At 44.4% G+C, this 24,607-nt stretch overlaps 1 protein-coding gene across 1 annotated transcript in view; it reads left to right on the forward strand.

Annotated features, from left to right (window-relative positions):
- Positions 1-24,313, forward strand: part of LOC115123066 (SR-related and CTD-associated factor 4-like) — a 61,441-nt gene extending 37,128 nt beyond the window's left edge. The window contains exons 13-14 of the mRNA XM_065000597.1: positions 19,607-19,733; positions 23,605-24,313. Of these exons, the coding sequence (XP_064856669.1) occupies positions 19,607-19,733; positions 23,605-24,275 (798 nt within the window). The 3' untranslated portion in view covers positions 24,276-24,313. The remainder of the gene's footprint in view (positions 1-19,606; positions 19,734-23,604) is intronic.
- Positions 24,314-24,607: the final 294 nt, after the last annotated feature.

The raw sequence follows: 24,607 nt of genomic DNA on the forward strand, positions 1-24,607 counted from the left end.
TGTGTGGTTATGTAGGAATTAGTTTGTTCAGTTTCATCTGATCATAAGTGTACGTTATGCAAACGCATATAAATACTATATTGAGCACCGAAACATTACTGCTTACAGCTTGTACATGACTAGGTGACATCCTATTTGGATTTTTATGGATAGAATCTTATAGATTTTTTGGGGGGGGGTTTGTCCTCCATTTCCACTCATAAGAAAGCAGTAGGGAGAATGTTATTTTGTTCTAGTCTGAGCCTGTTTTCACACTATGGTGAACTATTTATGGTTATAAGCTTGTATTAGTTGCATTGCACTCTTTTGGATCATAAGAGCGTCTGCTAAATGACTTAAATGTAAATGTGTAGCTATAGGAAAGTGTGTCTACTGAAATACAGGGAGGTGGATTTTCCTTATTGTCACAGATCCTCTTCTCCAATTTAACCTTTACAATTGGGGGACGACCAAAAAAAATGTGAAACTGATCTTGGATCAGAGTTCCAGGACAACTTTTTTTTCCTACTCCTTTGGTAGCATCCAATGATGTGTATAAACCCTAGGTGACTGACAGGAAGCCCTGTATTGAAGCCACTGTGCAGCCATCTTGGTACTCCAATGTAAATAAAAAAATTAAAAGATGGTAACTATAGAAATGCATGTATTAATGTCTACATTTTTTTTGTCACTTTTATTATAGTAGATGCCTTAATGCGTACTTCGTTTACTTCACATACAATTATAAAAAATAAAGTATTTATTATAGTGAGTACTAACTAATGTTATTGTCCCCACTGAAACATCGTAAATACTTAAATGCATGTAATGTTGTCCTTTTTCCCATTTCATTGAAATAGTGTAGAATTCCATTCATTACTATGAAGGACTGTTTCCTACCGGGGAGTACCAAAATGGCCGATCGGTGGCTTCAAAACCACTCAATGGCCAATACACCACAATAGCAATCTAGGCTTTTCTTTTTCACCATTGGTAGCAACCAATGTGTATATACACTGAATGACTGATAGGGGGTGCTGTTTTGAAGCCGTTTTGAAAATGTTTTACAGAGATGCATTTTTTTAATGTCTACATGTGTTTTTGTCAAGCTTTATTATATTAGACACCTTAATGCATACGTCAAAATATATGAGTTAAACAAAAATGAAAAAATATCTAAACATTTTATTTTAAAGTATACATGTTACTTTTGTTACTATATACTTCTGTCCTTGAAACATTTTAATTGAAATAGTGTAGAATGCCATTCATTTCTATGGAGGACTGTTCCGACTGGGGAATTCCAAAATGGCCGACTGAAGGCTTCAAATCCTGCCATTGGCCAATATATATAATGTGAATTTGGAATAAGCGGAACACTTTTCTCCTTGCAACCTCTTTCGACATCTATCCAGCATATTAGCTCAACGTATGATACTTTTCTATAAAATCCTCAAGATGTTCCCTAATCACAAAATATATTATTCATTTTCACAGGTGACATGACACGCCCATTTACGTACACCATGGGTCAAACCCCATATTTAGTAGACTGGGACAGCAGGTTAGATAAAATGGAACACCATTATTACAGTCCTAATTGTACCCAAATCACAATGACATTGTGTGTGATTAGGAAACAGCTGAGGATAAGGTGACGGATGTCTGAAGAGGTCACAGGAGACGGAAATGCCAAGTGCCACGCTTTTTCTGAATTCACTCAAATAACAGTATTACAATAAAAAAAAATGTCAGAACAATAAACCACAGCAATGCCTAACCTCCGTACGTGAGTCCCTAATGTAGACGGGTTCTCTTTCCTCCTTTAGGTACCTCCACGCTGTCCCACTAGCTACCTCCATACCTGTCCCACTAGCTACCTCCACGCTGTCCCACTTTAGCTACCTCCCTACCTGTCCCACTTTAGCTACCTCCCTACCTGTCCCACTTTAGCTACCTCCACACCTGTCCCACTTTAGCTACCTCCACACCTGTCCCACTTTAGCTACCTCTACACCTGTCCCACTTTAGCTACCTCCATACCTGTCCCACTTTAGCTACCTCCATACCTGTCCCACTTCAGCTACCTCCATACCTGTCCTACTTTAGCTACCTCCACACCTGTCCCACTTTAGCTACCTCCATACCTGTCCCACTTTAGCTACCTCCATACCTGTCCCACTTTAGCTACCTCCATACCTGTCCCACTTTAGCTACCTCCCTACCTGTCCCACTTTAGCTACCTCCCTACCTGTCCCACTTTAGCTACCTCCCTACCTGTCCCACTTTAGCTACCTCCCTACCTGTCCCACTTTAGCTACCTCCCTACCTGTCCCACTTTAGCTACCTCCATACCTGTCCCACTTTAGCTACCTCCACACCTGTCCCACTTTAGCTACCTCCATACCTGTCCCACTTTAGCTACCTCCACACCTGTCCCACTTTAGCTACCTCCACGCCTGTCCCACTTTAGCTACCTCAACACCTGTCCCACTTTAGCTACCTCCACGCCTGTCCCACTTTACGCCTGTCCCACTTTAGCTACCTCCACGCCTGTCCCACTTTAGCTACCTCCACGCCTGTCCCACTTTAGCTACCTCCACGCCTGTCCCACTTTAGCTACCTCCACGCCTGTCCCACTTTAGCTACCTCCACGCCTGTCCCACTTTAGCTACCTCCACGCCTGTCCCACTTTAGCTACCTCCACACCTGTCCCACTAGCTACCTCCACACCTGTCCCACTAGCTACCTCCACACCTGTCCCACTAGCTACCTCCACGCCTGTCCCACTTTAACTACCTCCACGCCTGTCCTACTAGCTACCTCTACGCCTGTCCCACTTTAGCTACCTCTACACCTGTCCCACTTTAGCTACCTCCACACCTGTCCCACTTTAGCTACCTCCACACCTGTCCCACTTTAGCTACCTCCACACCTGTCCCACTAGCTACCTCCACACCTGTCCCACTTTAGCTACCTCTACACCTGTCCCACTTTAGCTACCTCTACACCTGTCCCACTTTAGCTACCTCCACACCTGTCCCACTTTTGCTACCTCCACTTTAGCTAGCTATCAGTTGTGTTAGTACTACCTTGGTAAAGGTAAAAAACAATATCAAGACGCATAATATTGGCGCCCTTTCTAAAATGTATTTTCACGCACCAGTACATATTATTCACATTTACATCACAATTTGGAACGGTGCATGATTTGACCATTTTATAAACAGACCTTTTTTCTGTTTTTGATTTTATATCACTGATCGTAGTGTGCTTCTCCGGGGGAGCTTCCTGTTTTTGATTTTATATCACTGATCGTAGTGTGCTTCTCCAGGGGAGCTTCCTGTTTTTGATTTTATATCACTGATCGTATGTTTGCTTTTATAAACAGACCTTTTTTCTGTTTTTGATTTTATATCACTGATCGTAGTGTGCTTCTCCGGGGGAGCTTCCTGTTTTTGATTTTATATCACTGATCGTAGTGTGCTACTCCGGGGGAGCTTCCTGTTTTTGATTTTATATCACTGATCGTAGTGTGCTACTCCGGGGGAGCTTCCTGTTTTTGAAGTTTGCTCTGCTTCCCTCGGATGTCACACCAAATGAAGTGAATTAGTTTGGATCGTGTGGATTCTCTTAGTAACAATAGTTTTGATTTTGGGGCTATTTTTAGACCATGACGTAAACGCGTCAAGGATTAAGCTCTCCCAGTTTATTTGATGTCCCACTCTTATCTGAATTCAAGGAGTCATCATGTCAGGTATTCCTGAGGCATGGTCCTAGGGCTCAGGTCCTCCGAGAGAGAGAAAGAGAGAATTCGAGAGAGCACACTTAAATTCACACAGGACACCGAATATAGGACAGGAGAAGTACTCCAGATATAACAAACTGACCCTAGCCCCCCGACACACAAACTACTGCAGCATAAATACTGGAGGCTGAGACAGGAGGGGTCAGGAGACACTGTGGCCCCATCCAAGGATTAAGCTTTATTTGATGTCCCACTCTTATCTGAATTCATCCGAGCATCAGCAGTCCAGGATGTGTATATACAGTGGGGCAAAAAAGTATTTAGTCAAAGTATTTGAGATAAACTTTTGATATTGACCAAATACTTATTTTCCACCATAATTTGTAAATAAAATTCATAAAAAATCCTACAATTTCATTTTCTGGATTTTTCTTCTCATTTTGTCTGTCATAGTTGAAGTGTACCTATGATGATAAATTACAGGCCTCTCTCATCTTTTTAAGTGGGAGAACTTGCACAATTGGTGGCTGACTAAATACTTTTTTGCCCCACTGTATATACATCCTGGACTTTATATACATCATTGGTAGCAAAAGGGAGAAAATTAAGCATTTTTAGTCTACCCAATATTTTCTGTGAATACTTCTTGTTTTGTCTACTTCGGTTCCTACTGCAGTAAAGTAAATGATTTTTACAAGCGGTATGTTCACTTGAGTACAGAGTTGGAGGACTTTACCCTGTTAATCAGTTGTCTTTTATTAATGAAGAGCGGAAATTAGTAGTAGGGTAGTCTAGTGGTTAGAGCGTTGGACTGGTAACCGGAAGGTTGCAAGTTCAAACCCCCGAGTTGACAAGGTACAAATCTGTCGTTCTGCCCCCCTGAACAAGGCAGTTAACCCACTGTTCCTAGGCCGTCATTGAAAATAAGAATTTGTTCTTAACTGACTTGCCTGGTTAAATAAATAAAATAACGAGCGGAAATTTTAAAGTGGACGTCTGTGAAACCCATTGATTCTTGAAAAATATAAATGTTTAATGCCTCGTGAGTTTAGGTCAACTGTCACACTCAATCAGAACCCAAAATACACAGTCCGCTTGTTTGTAAACAATGGAATTGTAAAGCAACGCTATTCCTTCCAAACGTGACTAGATGTGTAGACAATTTATAGAAAACTGAAGAGAACTCGGAACAAGTACCGTGAGTAATGAGAGATGCCTTTTAAAAAAAAAATATATATATATTTAATGTATATTTATGAATAATTAGTTTATGAATCATTCTTTATTGATACAAATGTACACATGTTGTGGTGAATTTATAATCGAACAGGGTATTATTTTGTTACCTTCAGATATCGTTTGTATAGAAAGAAGAAAAGTAACACCTCCTAAATATGACCCCTGTACAATAGTGTTTCTCAACCTGGTCCAATGGGACCCACAGGACTGCATAATTCTGTCACAGTCTCAGCATGATTAACCCACTTCATTCAAATAAAACCAGCACTTAATGCAGCTGATTCATTTAAGACCTTGATTAGTTGATTCAGGTGTGTTAGTGCTGGTCTGAGACAAACATGTCCACACCTGAACGTCCCCCACCCAGGATTGTAATACTGTTTATACTGCCTTACCAAGCAAACTGCTCATAGAGTTTAACTGGGGAAAAATGAATTGTCGACAATCATTGGAGATGTGGTAATCTGTTGTCTTTTATTCATATTGACCCTGACCTCTGAAGTCACCTTTGACCTTTCACCTTTGATACATTTCCAAACTTGTTTTAATGTATTTATTTATATGTGGCTGTTAATGTCATAGTTTGATACAAAGAACAATAAATAATACCAAAGGTCAGTGACACCAAGGTAAACCGTAGACACTGCAGGTCATAGGTCAGTAACACCAAGGTAAACTAGACACTGCAGGTCATAGGTCAGTAACACCAAGGTAAACTAGACACTGCAGGTCATAGGTCAGTGACACCAAGGTAAACTAGACACTGCAGGTCATAGGTCAGTAACACCAAGGTAAACTAGACACTGCAGGTCATAGGTCAGTAACACCAAGGTAAACCGTAGACACTGCAGGTCATAGGTCAGTAACACCAAGGTAAACTAGACACTGCAGGTCATAGGTCAGTAACACCAAGGTAAACTAGACACTGCAGGTCATAGGTCAGTGACACCAAGGTAAACTAGACACTGCAGGCCATAGGTCAATGACACCAAGGTAAACTAGACACTGCAGGTCATAGGTCAGTGACACCAAGGTAAACCGTAGACACTGCAGGTCATAGGTCAGTGACACCAAGGTAAACTAGACACTGCAGGTCATAGGTCAGTAACACCAAGGTAAACTAGACACTGCAGGTCATAGGTCAGTGACAACAAGGTAAACCGTAGACACTGCAGGTCATAGGTCAGTGACACCAAGGTAAACTAGACACTGCAGGTCATAGGTCAGTGACACCAAGGTAAACCGTAGACACTGCAGGTCATAGGTCAGTGACACCAAGGTAAACTAGACACTGCAGGTCATAGGTCAGTAACACCAAGGTAAACTAGACACTGCAGGTCATAGGTCAGTGACACCAAGGTAAACCGTAGACACTGCAGGTCATAGGTCAGTAACACCAAGGTAAACTAGACACTGCAGGTCATAGGTCAGTGACACCAAGGTAAACCGTAGACACTGCAGGTCATAGATCAGTGACACCAAGGTAAACTAGACACTGCAGGCCATAGGTCAGTGACACCAAGGTAAACTAGACACTGCAGGCCATAGGTCAGTGACACCAAGGTAAACCGTAGACACTGCAGGCCATAGGTCAGTGACACCAAGGTAAACCGTGGAGGTCTACAATTTTATTCTGAGGTCTTGGCTGATTTATTTTGATTTTCCCATGATGTCAGAGGCACTGAGTTGGAAGGTAGGCCTTGAAATACATCCACAGGTACACCTCCAATTGACTCAGGCTAATTGACATTATTTATCATTTTCTGGAATTTTCCAAGCTGTTTAAAGGCACAGTCAACTTAGTGTATGTAAACTTCAGACCCACTGGAATTGTGATACAGTGAATTATACGTGAAATAATCTGTCTGTAAACAATTGTTGGAAAAATGACCTGTGTCATGTACAAAGTAGACGTCCTAACCGGCTTGGCAAAACTATAGTTTGTTAATTAACAACAACATTTGTGGAGTGGTTAAAAAACGAGTTTTAATGACTCCAACCTAAGTGTATGTAAACTTCCGACTTCAACTGTACAATGTTAAACATATATACGGCATACTTCCTGTACAAAATACATGAACGTATTAGACAGTGCAAGTTCTCCCACTTAAAAAGATGAGAGAGGCCTGTAATTTTCATCATAGGTACACTTCAACTACTAAAAGAAAATCCAGAAAATCACATTGTAGGATTTTTAATGAATTTATTTGCAATTTATGGTGGAAAATAAGTATTTAACTATAAAAACACCACATCAAGTATGATACAACCACTATAACCCATCTATCATCCATCCCTTTAAACTCTCTCATTGTGTATGTTTTTGGAGGAGAAGATAAAAAATTCATTAGTTATGTCTAGTTATGTCTAGTCCACCTATGAGTTATGTCTAGTCCACCTATGAGTTATGTCTAGTCCACCTATTAGTTATGTCTAGTCCACCTATGAGTTATGTCTAGTCCACCTATTAGTTATGTCTAGTCCACCTATTAGTTATGTCTAGTCCACCTATTAGTTATGTCTAGTCCACCTATGAGTTATGTCTAGTCCACCTATTAGTTATGTCTAGTCCACCTATGAGTTATGTCTAGTCCACCTATTAGTTATGTCTAGTCCACCTATTAGTTATGTCTAGTCCACCTATTAGTTATGTCTAGTCCACCTATTAGTTATGTCTAGTCCACCTATTAGTTATGTCTAGTCCACCTATTAGTTATGTCTAGTCCACCTATTAGTTATGTCTAGTCCACCTATTAGTTATGTCTAGTCCACCTATTAGTTATGTCTAGTCCACCTATGAGTTATGTCTAGTCCACCTATTAGTTATGTCTAGTCCACCTATGAGTTATGTCTAGTCCACCTATTAGTTATGTCTAGTCCACCTATTAGTTATGTCTAGTCCACCTATTAGTTATGTCTAGTCCACCTATTAGTTATGTCTAGTCCACCTATTAGTTATGTCTAGTCCACCTATTAGTTATGTCTAGTCCACCTATTAGTTATGTCTAGTCCACCTATTAGTTATGTCTAGTTATGTCTAGTCCACCTATTAGTTATGTCTAGTCCACCTATTAGTTATGTCTAGTCCACCTATTAGTTATGTCTAGTCCACCTATTAGTTATGTCTAGTTATGTCTAGTCCACCTATTAGTTATGTCTAGTCCACCTATTAGTTATGTCTAGTCCACCTATTAGTTATGTCTAGTTATGTCTAGTCCACCTATTAGTTATGTCTAGTTATGTCTAGTCCACCTATTAGTTATGTCTAGTCCACCTATGAGTTATGTCTAGTCCACCTATTAGTTATGTCTAGTCCACCTATGAGTTATGTCTAGTCCACCTATGAGTTATGTCTAGTCCACCTATTAGTTATGTCTAGTTATGTCTAGTCCACCTATTAGTTATGTCTAGTTATGTCTAGTCCACCTATTAGTTATGTCTAGTCCACCTATTAGTTATGTCTAGTCCACCTATTAGTTATGTCTAGTCCACCTATTAGTTATGTCTAGTCCACCTATTAGTTATGTCTAGTCCACCTATTAGTTATGTCTAGTCCACCTATTAGTTATGTCTAGTCCACCTATTAGTTATGTCTAGTCCACCTATTAGTTATGTCTAGTCCACCTATTAGTTATGTCTAGTCCACCTATTAGTTATGTCTAGTTATGTCTAGTCCACCTATTAGTTATGTCTAGTCCACCTATTAGTTATGTCTAGTCCACCTATTAGTTATGTCTAGTTATGTCTAGTCCACCTATTAGTTATGTCTAGTTATGTCTAGTCCACCTATTAGTTATGTCTAGTCCACCTATGAGTTATGTCTAGTCCACCTATTAGTTATGTCTAGTCCACCTATTAGTTATGTCTAGTCCACCTATGAGTTATGTCTAGTCCACCTATGAGTTATGTCTAGTCCACCTATTAGTTATGTCTAGTTATGTCTAGTCCACCTATTAGTTATGTCTAGTCCACCTATTAGTTATGTCTAGTCCACCTATTAGTTATGTCTAGTCCACCTATTAGTTATGTCTAGTCCACCTATTAGTTATGTCTAGTCCACCTATTAGTTATGTCTAGTCCACCTATTAGTTATGTCTAGTCCACCTATTAGTTATGTCTAGTCCACCTATTAGTTATGTCTAGTCCACCTATTAGTTATGTCTAGTCCACCTATTAGTTATGTCTAGTCCACCTATTAGTTATGTCTAGTCCACCTATTAGTTATGTCTAGTCCACCTATTAGTTATGTCTAGTCCACCTATTAGTTATGTCTAGTCCACCTATTAGTTATGTCTAGTCCACCTATTAGTTATGTCTAGTCCACCTATGAGTTCTGTCTAGTCCACCTATGAGTTCTGTCTAGTCCACCTATGAGTTCTGTCTAGTCCACCTATGAGTTCTGTCTAGTCCACCTATGAGTTATGTCTAGTCCACCTATGAGTTATGTCTAGTCCACCTATGAGTTATGTCTAGTCCACCTATTAGTTATGTCTAGTCCACCTATGAGTTCTGTCTAGTCCACCTATGAGTTCTGTCTAGTCCACCTATGAGTTCTGTCTAGTCCACCTATGAGTTCTGTCTAGTCCACCTATGAGTTATGTCTAGTCCACCTATGAGTTATGTCTAGTCCACCTATGAGTTATGTCTAGTCCACCTATTAGTTATGTCTAGTCCACCTATTAGTTATGTCTAGTCCACCTATGAGTTATGTCTAGTCCACCTATGAGTTATGTCTAGTCCACCTATGAGTTATGTCTAGTCCACCTATGAGTTATGTCTAGTCCACCTATTAGTTATGTTATGTCCACCTATTAGTTATGTCTAGTCCACCTATGAGTTATGTCTAGTCCACCTATGAGTTATGTCTAGTCCACCTATGAGTTATGTCTAGTCCACCTATGAGTTATGTCTAGTCCACCTATGAGTTATGTCTAGTCCACCTATGAGTTATGTCTAGTCCACCTATGAGTTATGTCTAGTCCACCTATGAGTTATGTCTAGTCCACCTATGAGTTATGTCTAGTCCACCTATGAGTTATGTCTAGTCCACCTATTAGTTATGTCTAGTCCACCTATTAGTTATGTCTAGTCCACCTATTAGTTATGTCTAGTCCACCTATGAGTTATGTCTAGTCCACCTATGAGTTATGTCTAGTCCACCTATGAGTTATGTCTAGTCCACCTATTAGTTATGTCTAGTCCACCTATGAGTTATGTCTAGTCCACCTATGAGTTATGTCTAGTCCACCTATTAGTTATGTCTAGTCCACCTATGAGTTATGTCTAGTCCACCTATGAGTTATGTCTAGTCCACCTATTAGTTATGTCTAGTCCACCTATTAGTTATGTCTAGTCCACCTATGAGTTATGTCTAGTCCACCTATTAGTTATGTCTAGTCCACCTATGAGTTATGTCTAGTCCACCTATGAGTTATGTCTAGTCCACCTATGAGTTATGTCTAGTCCACCTATGAGTCCACCTGTCAGAACTTATGGTCCGGACTGCTTCCATCCTTCCAGCCAAACTCATTTTTGTCCTTACCGTTTAACTAAGGACTAATTTTCCTACTTGGGGAAACCCGTTCCCTTTTTCACGCTGTCGTACCTGCTGGAACCAAACAGCTGGCTCTGATACTCAGGCCAGCTGAGTACAACTTGGTTTGGCTCGGCTCGGTTCAGTAGTGTGAGAAGCCACCGGGGGTGTGGACACTCCAACCAATCAGTAACATTCAAGTAGGCGCCAGGGAGAACCGGCAGGGCTGGATGAAACTCAAGGGGATGAGTTCATTAACACCCCTGCACTGCAGTGATCACAAAATGACATGAGCTAAGGGTCTGTCATCATCGTTATGGAGCTGCAGCACACCCTAGTGAGCAAAGCCTATGAATGAAGAATTACAGAAAACCGTGAAGCTCTATTTTCTCTGGTCGATCACTGCCAATGGCCACTTGGTGCCTTCTAGACTGCCACAAATAACTTTATTTAATTTATTTTTTTACATTTAATCAGTCAATCATTTTGCGTCGCTTGTCTCACACCCTAGTGAGGGTAAAACCTCTTAATGGGAGAATTACAACTGAAACAGTGAAGCCTTATTCTCTCTGGTGATTTCATCGGGTCATCCCTTGGTGCCTCTGCCAGACTGCCACAAATGTCTTGTTTCTGCAGTCTTCGTTGTCTTCCGTCAGTGTCTACAGTGAATGTTTCTCAATGCACACCATTGTTTATTGCAGTGCACTGACACACTGGGTAATTTTAGCTCATTTGCCCCTCTGAATCACGTAGGTAGCCTAGTGCTTTAGAGGGGCGGCAGGTAGCCTAGTGGTTTAGAGGGGAGGCGGGTAGCCTAGTGGTTTAGAGGGGAGGCGGGTAGCCTAGTGGTTTAGAGGGGCGTCAGGTAGCCTAGTGGTTTAGAGGGGAGGCGGGTAGCCTAGTGGTTTAGAGGGGAGGCGGGTAGCCTAGTGGTTTAGAGGGTAGCCGGGTAGCCTAGTGGTTTAGAGGGGAGGCGGGTAGCCTAGTGGTTTAGAGGGGAGGCGGGTAGCCTAGTGGTTTAGAGGGGAGGCGGGTAGCCTAGTGGTTTAGAGGGGCGGCGGGTAGCCTAGTGGTTTAGAGGGGAGGCGGGTAGCCTAGTGGTTTAGAGGGAGGCGGGTAGCCTAGTGGTTTAGAGGGGCGGGTAGCCTAGTGGTTTAGAGGGAGGCGGGTAGCCTAGTGGTTTAGAGGGAGGCGGGTAGCCTAGTGGTTTAGAGGGGAGGCGGGTAGCCTAGTGGTTTAGAGGGCGGCGGGTAGCCTAGTGGTTTAGAGGGCGGCCACCTGGTAGCCTAGTGGTTTAGAGGGGCGGCGGGTAGCCTAGTGGTTTAGAGGGGAGGCGGGTAGCCTAGTGGTTTAGAGGGGCGCGGGTAGCCTAGTGGTTTAGAGGGCGGCGGGTAGCCTAGTGGTTTAGAGGGGCGGCGGGTAGCCTAGTGGTTTAGAGGGGCGGCGGGTAGCCTAGTGGTTTAGAGGGGGAACGGGTAGCCTAGTGGTTTAGAGGGGAGGCGGGTAGCCTAGTGGTTTAGAGGGGCGGCGGGTAGCCTAGTGGTTTAGAGGGCGAGCGGGTAGCCTAGTGGTTTAGAGGGGAGGCGGGTAGCCTAGTGGTTTAGAGGAGGCGGGTAGCCTAGTGGTTTAGAGGGGCGTCGGGTAGCCTAGTGGTTTAGAGGGCGTCGGGTAGCCTAGTGGTTTAGAGGGCGTCGGGTAGCCTAGTGGTTTAGAGGGGCGTCGGGTAGCCTAGTGGTTTAGAGGGGCGTCGGGTAGCCTAGTGGTTTAGAGGGCGTCGGGTAGCCTAGTGGTTTAGAGGGGCGTCGGGTAGCCTAGTGGTTTAGAGGGGCGTCGGGTAGCCTAGTGGTTTAGAGGGGCGTCGGGTAGCCTAGTGGTTTAGAGGGGCGTCGGGTAGCCTAGTGGTTTAGAGGGGCGTCGGGTAGCCTAGTGGTTTAGAGGGGCGTCGGGTAGCCTAGTGGTTTAGAGGGGCGTCGGGTAGCCTAGTGGTTTAGAGGGGCGTCGGGTAGCCTAGTGGTTTAGAGGGGCGTCGGGTAGCCTAGTGGTTTAGAGGGCGTCGGGTAGCCTAGTGGTTTAGAGGGCGTCGGGTAGCCTAGTGGTTTAGAGGGGCGTCGGGTAGCCTAGTGGTTTAGAGGGGCGTCGGGTAGCCTAGTGGTTTAGAGGGCGTCGGGTAGCCTAGTGGTTTAGAGGGGCGTCGGGTAGCCTAGTGGTTTAGAGGGGCGTCGGGTAGCCTAGTGGTTTAGAGGGGCGTCGGGTAGCCTAGTGGTTTAGAGGGCGTCGGGTAGCCTAGTGGTTTAGAGGGGCGGGTAGCCTAGTGGTTTAGAGGGGCGGCGGGTAGCCTAGTGGTTTAGAGGGGCGGCGGGTAGCCTAGTGGTTTAGAGGGGCGGGGTAGCCTAGTGGTTTAGAGGGGCGGCGGGTAGCCTAGTGGTTTAGAGGGGCGGCGGGTAGCCTAGTGGTTTAGAGGGGCGGCGGGTAGCCTAGTGGTTTAGAGGGGAGGCGGGTAGCCTAGTGGTTTAGAGGGAGGCGGGTAGCCTAGTGGTTTAGAGGGAGGCGGGTAGCCTAGTGGTTTAGAGGGGAGGCGGGTAGCCTAGTGGTTTAGAGGAGGCGGGTAGCCTAGTGGTTTAGAGGGCGGCGGGTAGCCTAGTGGTTTAGAGGGGGCGGGTAGCCTAGTGGTTTAGAGGGGAGGCGGGTAGCCTAGTGGTTTAGAGGGGAGGCGGGTAGCCTAGTGGTTTAGAGGGGAGGCGGGTAGCCTGTGGTTTAGAGGGGAGGCGGGTAGCCTAGTGGTTTAGAGGGGCGGCGGGTAGCCTAGTGGTTTAGAGGGGCTGGGTAGCCTAGTGGTTTAGAGGGGCGGCGGGTAGCCTAGTGGTTTAGAGGGGAGGGGTAGCCTAGTGGTTTAGCCTAGTGGTGGTTTAGAGGGGCGGGGGTAGCCTAGTGGTTTAGAGGGGCGGGTAGCCTAGTGGTTTAGAGGGGCGGCGGGTAGCCTAGTGGTTTAGAGGGGCGGGTAGCCTAGTGGTTTAGAGGGGAGGCGGGTAGCCTAGTGGTTTAGAGGGGCGGGTAGCCTAGTGGTTTAGAGGGCGGCGGGTAGCCTAGTGGTTTAGAGGGGCGGGTAGCCTAGTGGTTTAGAGGGGCGGGTAGCCTAGTGGTTTAGAGGGGCGGCGGGTAGCCTGTGGTTTAGAGGGGCGGCGGGTAGCCTAGTGGTTTAGAGGGCGGCGGGTAGCCTAGTGGTTTAGAGGGGCGGCGGGTAGCCTAGTGGTTTAGAGGGGCGGCGGGTAGCCTAGTGGTTTAGAGGGGGCGGGTAGCCTAGTGGTTTAGAGGGGAGGCGGGTAGCCTAGTGGTTTAGAGGGGAGGCGGGTAGCCTAGTGGTTTAGAGGGGAGGCGGGTAGCCTAGTGGTTTAGAGGGGAGGCGGGTAGCCTAGTGGTTTAGAGGGGCGGCGGGTAGCCTAGTGGTTTAGAGGGGCGGCGGGTAGCCTAGTGGTTTAGAGGGGAGGCGGGTAGCCTAGTGGTTTAGAGGGCGGCGGGTAGCCTAGTGGTTTAGAGGCGGCGGGTAGCCTAGTGGTTTAGAGGGGCGGCGGGTAGCCTAGTGGTTTAGAGGGGCGGCGGGTAGCCTAGTGGTTTAGAGGGCGGCGGGTAGCCTAGTGGTTTAGAGGAGGCGGGTAGCCTAGTGGTTTAGAGGGGCGGCGGGTAGCCTAGTGGTTTAGAGGGGCGGCGGGTAGCCTAGTGGTTTAGAGGGGCGGCGGGTAGCCTAGTGGTTTAGAGGGGCGGCGGGTAGCCTAGTGGTTTAGAGGGGCGGCGGGTAGCCTAGTGGTTTAGAGGGGCGGCGGGTAGCCTAGTGGTTTAGAGGGGCGGCGGGTAGCCTAGTGGTTTAGAGGGCGGCGGGTAGCCTAGTGGTTTAGAGGGCGGCGGGTAGCCTAGTGGTTTAGAGGGCGGCGGGTAGCCTAGTGGTTTAGAGGGGCGGCGGGTAGCCTAGTGGTTTAGAGGGCGGCGGGTAGCCTAGTGGTTTAGAGGGGCGGCGGGTAGCCTAGTGGTTTAGAGGGGCGGCGGGTAGCCTAGTGGTTTAGAGGGGCGGCGGGTAGCCTAGTGGTTTAGAGGGGCGGCGGGTAGCCTAGTGGTTTAGAGGGGAGGCGGGTAGCCTAGTGGTTTAGAGGGGAGGCGGGTAGCCTAGTGGTTTAGAGGGGAGGCGGGTAGCCTAGTGGTTTAGAGGGGAGGCGGGTAGCCTAGTGGTTTAGAGCGTCGGCGGGTAGCCTAGTGGTTTAGAGCGTCGGACCAGTAACCGAAAAGTTGCTAGATCGAATCCCCGAGCCGACAAGGTAAAAATCTGTCGTTCTACCCCTGAACAGGCAGTTAACCCACTGTTCCTAGGCCCTCATTGAAAATACGAAAAAATAAAAAATACGAATTTGTTCTTAACTGACTTGTCTCGTTAAATAAAGGTAAAATACAAAATATATAAACTAAAACATGCTCACTACCAAGAAGATGAGTGTTATTGTCAGTCGTGACAGTGGCAATAAAAAAAATAATAAAGTTTGTTTTTTACTTATTTTCTTTGAGCTCCCAACTGGTGTAAATGAGGAATTATACTGGAGTGTGTTGTTCCAATGTTAATCAGGTGATGACTATAAACGTCATCCTCACCTGTAAAGAGTGTATGGTTAGATAATGCACTGATCTCTATGGTCAGTAATAAACTGAGACCTAAAGCACTGAGGATTGTGGGTTGTTCTGAGTTCAGTAACAGCTCCGGGTGGTGATCTGTGACATCAGTCATAACGTGGGAACTGAATACTATACTATACTGAATACTATACTATACTGAATACTATACTGAATACTGAATACTATACTATCCTGAATACTATACTATACTGAATACTATACTATACTGAATACTATACTATACTGAATACTATACTATCCTGAATACTATACTATACTGAATACTATAGTATACTGAATACTATACTATACTGAATACTATACTATACTGAATACTATACTGAATACTATACTATCCTGAATACTATACTATCCTGAATACTATACTGAATACTATACTGAATACTATACTATCCTGAATACTATACTATCCTGAATACTATACTGAATACTACACAACTTTTATTTGTCACGTTTGTTGTTGTTTTAACAACAGAAAGTGATATTCTGCTCTTATCTCACAATCCACCGACCAGACAACACGCAAATACACACATTTGTCAGGAGCGAAGGATCAGACCAGGAGTACATTTTGGGCTTTAAGTGCCTCGTCCAAGGGCACAGCGGTAGGTGAGTGTGTCTAGGATGTGACACCAACAGCCGTCCAGATGCCAGTTTAGTCCAGTACCATCCCACTGGGCACACCATGTCATTGCAGCGTGGAAATCTGGGTAATATTTGGATTCAAATCCAACGGTATATGTCACATGACCTTACAGTGAAATGCTGAATACAACAGGTGTAGTAGACCTCACAGTGAAATGCTGAATACAACAGGTGTAGTAGACCTTACAGTGAAATGCTGAATACAACAGGTGTAGTAGACCTCACAGTGAAATGCTGAATACAACAGGTGTAGTAGACCTTACAGTGAAATGCTGAATACAACAGGTGTAGTAGACCTCACAGTGAAATGCTGAATACAACAGGTGTAGTAGACCTCACAGTGAAATGCTGAATACAACAGGTGTAGTAGACCTTACAGTGAAATTCTGAATACAACAGGTGTAGACCTCACAGTGAAATGCTGAATACAACAGGTGTAGTAGACCTTACAGTGAAATGCTGAATACAACAGGTGTAGTAGACCTCACAGTGAAATGCTGAATACAACAGGTGTAGTAGACCTCACAGTGAAATGCTGAATACAACAGGTGTAGTAGACCTTACAGTGAAATTCTGAATACAACAGGTGTAGACCTCACAGTGAAATGCTGAATACAACAGGTGTAGTAGACCTCACAGTGAAATGCTGAATACAACAGGTGTAGTAGACTTCACAGTGAAATGCTGATTACAACAGGTGTAGTAGACCTCACAGTGAAATGCTGAATACAACAGGTGTAATAGACCTCACAGTGAAATGCTGAATACAACAGGTGTAGTAGACCTCACAGTGAAATGCTGAATACAACAGGTGTAGTAGACCTTACAGTGAAATGCTGAATACAACAGGTGTAGTAGACCTCACAGTGAAATGCTGAATACAACAGGTGTAGTAGACTTCACAGTGAAATGCTGATTACAACAGGTGTAGTAGACCTCACAGTGAAATGCTGAATACAACAGGTGTAGTAGACCTCACAGTGAAATGCTGAATACAACAGGTGTAGTAGACCTCACAGTGAAATGCTGAATACAACAGGTGTAGTAGACCTCACAGTGAAATGCTGAATACAACAGGTGTAGTAGACCTTACAGTGAAATGCTGAATACAACAGGTGTAGACCTCACAGTGAAATGCTGAATACAACAGGTGTAGTAGACCTCACAGTGAAATGCTGAATACAACAGGTGTAGTAGACCTCACAGTGAAATGCTGAATACAACAGGTGTAGTAGACCTCACAGTGAAATGCTGAATACAACAGGTGTAGGTAGACCTTACAGTGAAATGCTGAATACAACAGGTGTAGACCTCACAGTGAAATGCTGAATACAACAGGTGTAGTAGACCTCACAGTGAAATGCTGAATACAACAGGTGTAGTAGACCTCACAGTGAAATGCTGAATACAACAGGTGTAGTAGACCTTACAGTGAAATGTTTACTTACAAGCCCTTTAACCATCAATGCAGTTCAAGAAACAGAGTTATGATTTTAAAAAATGAAATGTAATAAAAACAAACACAAAATAATGAGTCTAAAAGGTTAAAAAAACTTTATTTAACTAGACAAGTCAGTTAAGAACAAATTCTTATTTTCAATGACGGCCTAGGAACAGTGGGTTAACTGCCTGTTCAGGGGCAGAACGAAAGATTTGTACCTTGTCAGCTCGGGGATTCGATTTTGCAACCTTTTAGTGACAAGTCCAACGCTCTAACAACTAGGCTACTATGCATAGATAAACTATGAGTAACAGCAGTTTAAAAACAGAAAGGGGGGGGGGGGGTCAATGTAAATATGCCGGGTGGCCATTTGATTAGCTGTTCAGCAGTCTTATGGCCTGGGGGGTAGAAGCTGTTAAGGAGCCTCTTGGACCTAGACTTGGCGCTCCGGTACCGCTTGCTGTGCGGTAGCAGAGAGAACAATGGCCTGGGGGGTAGAAGCTGTTAAAGAGCCCTTTGACTGGGGTGGCTAGAGTCTTTGGCCTGGGGGTAGAAGCTGTTAAAGAGCCCTTTGGACCTTTGGGTCTTCCTCTGACTCTATGACTGGGGTGGCTAGAGTCTTTGAGATTCTTTGGGTCCTGGATGACAGGAAGCCCCAGTGATGTTACTGGACTGTACACTGTAGGTACCTCTATAGCGCCTGACGGTCAGATGCCGAGTAGTTGACATGGATCTTTTGAGATTTCAACCTTTTTTTGTTCACCCACTCAAAAACAACCAGATGTTTATTGATATCCCAATGTGTTATTGGACAGCTTGCACCTGCATTAAAAATAAACGTTTTAATGTGAGACCTTATATAGACAGGTGTGTGCCTTTCCAAATCATGTCCAATCAATTGAATTGACCACAGGTGGACTACAAGTTGTAGAAACCTCTCAAGGATGATCAATGGAAACAGGAAAGCACATGAGCTCAATTTTGAGTCTCGTAGCAAAGAGTCTGAATACTTATATAAATAAAGTATTTCTGTTTTTATTTTTTTTGCAAAAATTTCTAAAAACCTGTTTTGACTTTGTCATTGAGGTATTGTGTGTAGCTTGATGAATAAGGCTGTAACCTAAGACAATGTGGATGGAGTCAAGTGGTCTGAATACTTCCCGAAGGCACCTGGTTGCTCATATTCTAATAGTTCGCCTAATTTCAGTTTGTGACAAAACAAGCAGTCACTGTACCATCTAAACCACTGTTAAATATATTTTCCAGAACCAAAAATAATGTATTTTCAGCTGTTTTGAAGCTGTTGTACAAAACCGAAAGTAAAAGACTAAAAAAAAAAAAATCTTAAGAACGGGAAGCATAGAAATAGTGCGCATAGAACAGATATACCGCTTCTTAGACTTGCTTTCACTGAGAATGACAGATCTATAGCTCACTTTTCTATGTGGATTTGGTCGGGTCGGACCAAAAGTGACATATTACAGCTTTTAACTGTAAAAATATATATTATTTATTTCATTTTAATGTTTTAATGTTTAATCTGATTTGTCAAACATATTACTTCAAAGACTATGGTGACACCCGCCAACTTTTCTTCAGTTCTGAAAGTATCTCACTGGAGAAAGCAGTGCGAAACAGCGCCCCTCTGTCTCACTATATGTAGCCCATGTATTTGATGCTGTCTGGCCAAAAATAGTATGACATGCCATGGGCTACACATACAGAACATGTTTTAAGGTCAATGACAGTATTATCGCTGTCGGGGTGGAATAGTCCATCGCTGTCGGGGGGGGCGGGATAGTCCATCGCCGTCGGGGCGGGCGGGATAGTCCATCGCCGTCGGGGCGGAATAGTCCATTATTATGAACCAGTACATGGGTGATTAATGACATGTTTCTACTATTATGAGAAATGATCTATTATGAATTATTATTTGGCTGTATATGGATTCATGTACTTTTTTTAACCTGGGCACAGTGGCACACAATTGGCCCAGCGTCGTCAGGGTTTGGCCGGAGAATGCCGTCATTGTAAATAAGAAATTGTTCTTAATTAACTTGTCTAGTTAATAAAGGTTAAATAAAATACTTTTTTTTTAAAAACACCTGCTTGTCGAACATTTAATTCCAAAATCACGGTGAAGTGTTTCCACTTCTCCAGAGTCCAATGGCGGTGAGCTTTACACCCTTCCAGCCGAGACGCTTGGCATTGCACATGGTGATCTGAGACTTTTGTGCTGCCATGGAAACCCATTTCAATAAGCTTCCGACTAACAGTTATTGTGACGACGTTGCTTCCAAAGACAGTTAAAAAAAACTGTTGTTGATATTCTTGTGTTTGTCTCCAGGTGCCTCCAGTCCAGCCAATAGGGTCAATGGGTGGTCCCTCTGGATTCCCTGGCCCTCCCCCCTCCCTCACCCCCGGTGGACCCCCTCTCTTCCTGCCCGTTGGCTTCAACCCCACACAGCCTCCAGGTAACAACATTATGGGACTGAACCAAATGAACAGCTAGAGGATCACAAACACATGTTCTCCTTCTCCTCTCTGATTGTCGTTTTGTACAGTTCTCCTCTCTGATTGTCGTTTTGTACAGTTCTCCTCTCTCTGATTGTCGTTTTGTACAGTTCTCCTTCTCTCTGATTGTCGTTTTGTACAGTTCTCCTTCTCCCCTCTGATTGTCGTTTTGTACAGTTCTTCTCTCTGATTGTCGTTTTGTACAGTTCTCCTTCTCCTCTCTGATTGTCGTTTTGTACAGTTCTCCTTCTCCTCTCTGATTGTCGTTTTGTACAGTTCTCCTTCTCCTCTCTGATTGTCGTTTTGTACAGTTCTCCTTCTCCTCTCTGATTGTCGTTTTGTACAGTTCTCCTCTCTGATTGTCGTTTTGTACAGTTCTCCTCTCTGATTGTCGTTTTGTACAGTTCTCTCTCTGATTGTCGTTTTTGTACAGTTCTTCTCTCTGATTGTCGTTTTGTTGTCGTTTTGTACAGTTCTCCTCTCTGATTGTCGATTGTCTTTTGTACAGTTCTCCTTGATTGTCTCCTCTCTCCTCTCTGATTGTCGTTTTGTACAGTTCTCCTTCTCCCTCTGATTGTCGTTTTGTACAGTTCTCCTTCTCCTCCTCTCTGATTGTCGTTTTTGTACAGTTCTCCTTCTCCTCTCTGATTGTCGTTTTGTACAGTTCTCCTTCTCCCTCTGATTGTCGTTTTGTACAGTTCTCCTTCTCCTCTCTGATTGTCGTTTTGTACAGTTCTCCTTCTCCTCTCTGATTGTCGTTTTGTACAGTTCTCCTCTCTGATTGTCGTTTTGTCCTCTCTGATTGTTCTTCTCTCTCTGATTGTCGTTTTGTACAGTTCTCCTTCTCCCCTCTGATTGTTGTCGTTTTGTACAGTTCTCCTCTCTGATTGTCGTTTTGTACAGTTCTCCTCTCTGATTGTCGTACAGTTTTGATTGTCGTTTTGTACAGTTCTCCTTCTCCTCTCTGATTGTCGTTTTGTACAGTTCTCCTTCTCTCTGATTGTCGTTTTGTACAGTTCTCCTTCTCCTCTCTGATTGTCGTTTTGTACAGTTCTCCTCTCTCTGATTGTCGTTTTGTACAGTTCTCCTTCTCCCCTCTGATTGTCGTTTTGTACAGTTCTCCTCTCTGATTGTCGTTTTGTACAGTTCTCCTCTCTGATTGTCGTTTTGTACAGTTCTCCTTCTCCTCTCTGATTGTCGTTTTGTACAGTTCTCCTTCTCCTCTCTGATTGTCGTTTTGTACAGTTCTCCTTCTCCTCTCTGATTGTCGTTTTGTACAGTTCTCCTCTCTGATTGTCGTTTTGTACAGTTCTCCTCTCTTTGTACAGTTCTCCTTCTCTCCTCTGATTGTCGTTTTGTACAGTTCTCCTTCTCCTCTCTGATTGTCGTTTTGTACAGTTCTCCTTCTCCTCTCTGATTGTCGTTTTGTACAGTTCTCCTCCCCTCTGATTGTCGTTTTGTACAGTTCTCCTTCTCCTCTCTGATTGTCGTTTTGTACAGTTCTCCTTCTCTGATTGTCGTTTTGTACAGTTCTCCTTCTCCTCTGATTGTCGTTTTGTACAGTTCTCCTTCTCCTCTGATTGTCGTTTTGTACAGTTCTCCTGATTGTCTCCTCTCTGATTGTCGTTTTGTACAGTTCTCCTCTCTGATTGTCGTTTTGTACAGTTTTCCTCTCTGATTGTCGTTTTGTACAGTTCTTTTGTACAGTTCTCCTCTCTGATTGTCGTTTTGTACAGTTCTCCTTCTCCTCTCTGATTGTCGTTTTGTACAGTTCTCCTTCTCCTCTCTGATTGTCGTTTTGTACAGTTCTCCTTCTCCTCTCTGATTGTCGTTTTGTACAGTTCTCCTTCTCCTCTCTGATTGTCGTTTTGTACAGTTCTCCTTCTCCTCTCTGATTGTCGTTTTGTACAGTTCTCCTCTCTGATTGTCGTTTTGTACAGTTCTCCTTCTCCTCTCTGATTGTCGTTTTGTACAGTTCTCCTTCTCCACTCTGATTGTCGTTTTGTACAGTTCTCCTTCTCCTCTCTGATTGTCGTTTTGTACAGTTCTCCTCTCTCTGATTGTCGTTTTGTACAGTTCTCCTTCTCCACTCTGATTGTCGTTTTGTACAGTTCTCCTTCTCCTCTCTGATTGTCGTTTTGTCGTTTTGTACAGTTCTTCTCTGATTGTCGTTTTGTACAGTTCTCTGATTGTCGTTTTGTACAGTTCTCCTTCTCCACTCTGATTGTCGTTTTGTACAGTTCTCCTTCTCCTCTCTGATTGTCGTTTTGTACAGTTCTCCTTTGTCTCCTCCTCTGATTGTCGTTTTGTACAGTTCTCCTTCTCCTCTCTGATTGTTGTTTTGTACAGTCCTCTCTGATTGTCTTTGTACAGTTCTCTCTCCTCTCTGATTGTCGTTTTGTACAGTTCTCCTTCTCCACTCTGATTGTCGTTTTGTACAGTTCTCCTCTCTGATTGTCGTTTTGTACAGTTCTCTCTTCTCCACTTCTCCTTCTCCTCTTGTCGTTTTGTACAGTTCTCCTTCTGATTGTCCTTCTCTGATTGTCGTTTTTGTACAGTTCTCCTTCTCCTCTCTGATTGTCGTTTTGTACAGTTCTCCTTCTCCTCTCTGATTGTCGTTTTGTACAGTTCTCCTTCTCCTCTCTGATTGTCGTTTTGTACAGTTCTCCTTCTCCTCTCCTTTGTACAGATTGTCGTTTTGTACAGTTCTCCTTCTCCTCTCTGATTGTCGTTTTGTACAGTTCTTTTTGTACAGTTCTCCTCTCTGATTGTCGTTTTGTACAGTTCTCCTTCTCCTCTCTGATTGTCGTTTTGTACAGTTCTTCTCTCTCTGATTGTCGTTTTGTACAGTTCTCCTTCTCCTCTCTGATTGTCGTTTTGTACAGTTCTTCTCTCTGATTGTCGTTTTGTACAGTTCTCCTTCTCCTCTCTGATTGTCGTTTTGTACAGTTCTTCTCTCTGATTGTCGTTTTGTACAGTTCTCCTTCTCCTCTCTGATTGTCGTTTTGTACAGTTCTCCTTCTCCTCTCTGATTGTCGTTTTGTACAGTTCTCCTTCTCCTCTCTGATTGTCGTTTTGTTCTCCTTCTCCACTCTGACAGTTCTCCTTCTCCACTCTGATTGTCGTTTTGTACAGTTCTCCTTCTCCTCTCTGATTGTCGTTTTGTACAGTTCTCCTCTCTGATTGTCGTTTTGTACAGTTCTCCTTCTCCTCTCTGATTGTTGTTTTGTACAGTTCTTCTCTCTGATTGTCGTTTTGTACAGTTCTCCTCTCTGATTGTCGTTTTGTACAGTTCTTCTCTCTGATTGTCGTTTTGTACAGTTCTTCTCTCTGATTGTCGTTTTGTACAGTTCTCCTCTCTGATTGTCGTTTTGTACAGTTCTCCTCTCTGATTGTCGTTTTGTACAGTTCTCCTTCTCCTCTCTGATTGTCGTTTTGTACAGTTCTCCTCTCTGATTGTCGTTTTGTACAGTTCTCCTTCTCCTCTCTGATTGTCGTTTTGTACAGTTCTCCTTCTCCTCTCTGATTGTCGTTTTGTACAGTTCTCCTTCTCCTCTCTGATTGTTGTTTTGTACAGTTCTCCTTCTCCTCTTTGATTGTTGTTTTGTACAGTTCTCCTTCTCCTCTCTGATTGTCGTTTTGTACAGTTCTCCTTCTCTCTGATTGTCGTTTTGTACAGTTCTAATATATTTGTTATGAAAATGACAGGTCCAAACCAAAGGAATCACAACCTTCAACATGTTTTAAAGTTTGTTGTATGAAATGGGTTTTGTGCTCCATGTTTTGACATGTTTCTAAACCATATGTTGTGTGTGTCTACGCTGTCTGCAGGTTTCCCTCATCCAGTAGTGGATGGACCAGGGAGCACCAAAGATGACTCTGGATCTAAAGACAAGGCTGGAGGGAGTGGTGGCCCCTCAGACACTCCAGACATCCAGCTGGGAGCTCCAGGCCCAGGCGGACCAGGGGCCTTGATGAGTCCTCCAGGCCCAGCAGTGTTACTGGGTCCCAGGCCGGCCATGCTTCCTATGCAGCCTCGTCCGGGACTACCACCCCCTCACCTCCAGCCCCACTTCCCCCCTCACCTCCCTCCCCCAAACATGCCCCCTATGATGATGGGCCCCAGGGGCCCCAACCCTATGTTTCCCCCCAGGGGGCGCCCTCCAGGTGGGTTCAGGATGCCCATGGGCCACCAGTCCATGGAGGACTTTCCTCACGGACCCCCAGACATCCCATCCAGCCCGGACCCCCAGACATCCCTTCCAGCCCGGACCCCCAGACATCCCTTCCAGCCCGGACCCCCCGGGGAAGAAGAAGGCAACTGGGAGGGCGGGAGACACTTCAGGGGCGAGAGGCCAGGGTTTGGGGGACGTGACGGGGGGAGGTTTGGGGAGCGGGGGAGAGGGTTTCCTAGAGGAGGAGGAGGGGGAAATGGTCGGCCCATAGATGGGCCTGAGGGGAGGGACTGCTTCATGAACCGACGGGATAGATTTGAATGGTGATGAGGCAGGGCCAGGAGGGTTCAGCCGTAGAGACTGGGGGGGGGTAAATCATCCAGGGTCCTGTTCAGCAGGGAGAAAACGTTTTGGAACAGAGTGAAACGGGAATGAACTACCTGAACTTGTCCAGTAAAAACCCAGAGTTTTTTTTGTTTTTGTTTTGCTGAACATAACCCAGATGTCTGACCTGGAGAACGACTTGGAGACTGGGCACACGGAGTCAGACGGAAGATCTCTGTTAGAACGACTTCTTAGTTCAGGACTAGGTTTAATCTGTGTCTGGGAAACCTACCCTATCAGAATATCACAGTTTAAACCCAGTGGAAGTCTAATTT

Source organism: Oncorhynchus nerka, linkage group LG14 (genome assembly GCF_034236695.1).
Source record: "Oncorhynchus nerka isolate Pitt River linkage group LG14, Oner_Uvic_2.0, whole genome shotgun sequence".
NCBI lineage: Eukaryota > Metazoa > Chordata > Actinopteri > Salmoniformes > Salmonidae > Oncorhynchus > Oncorhynchus nerka.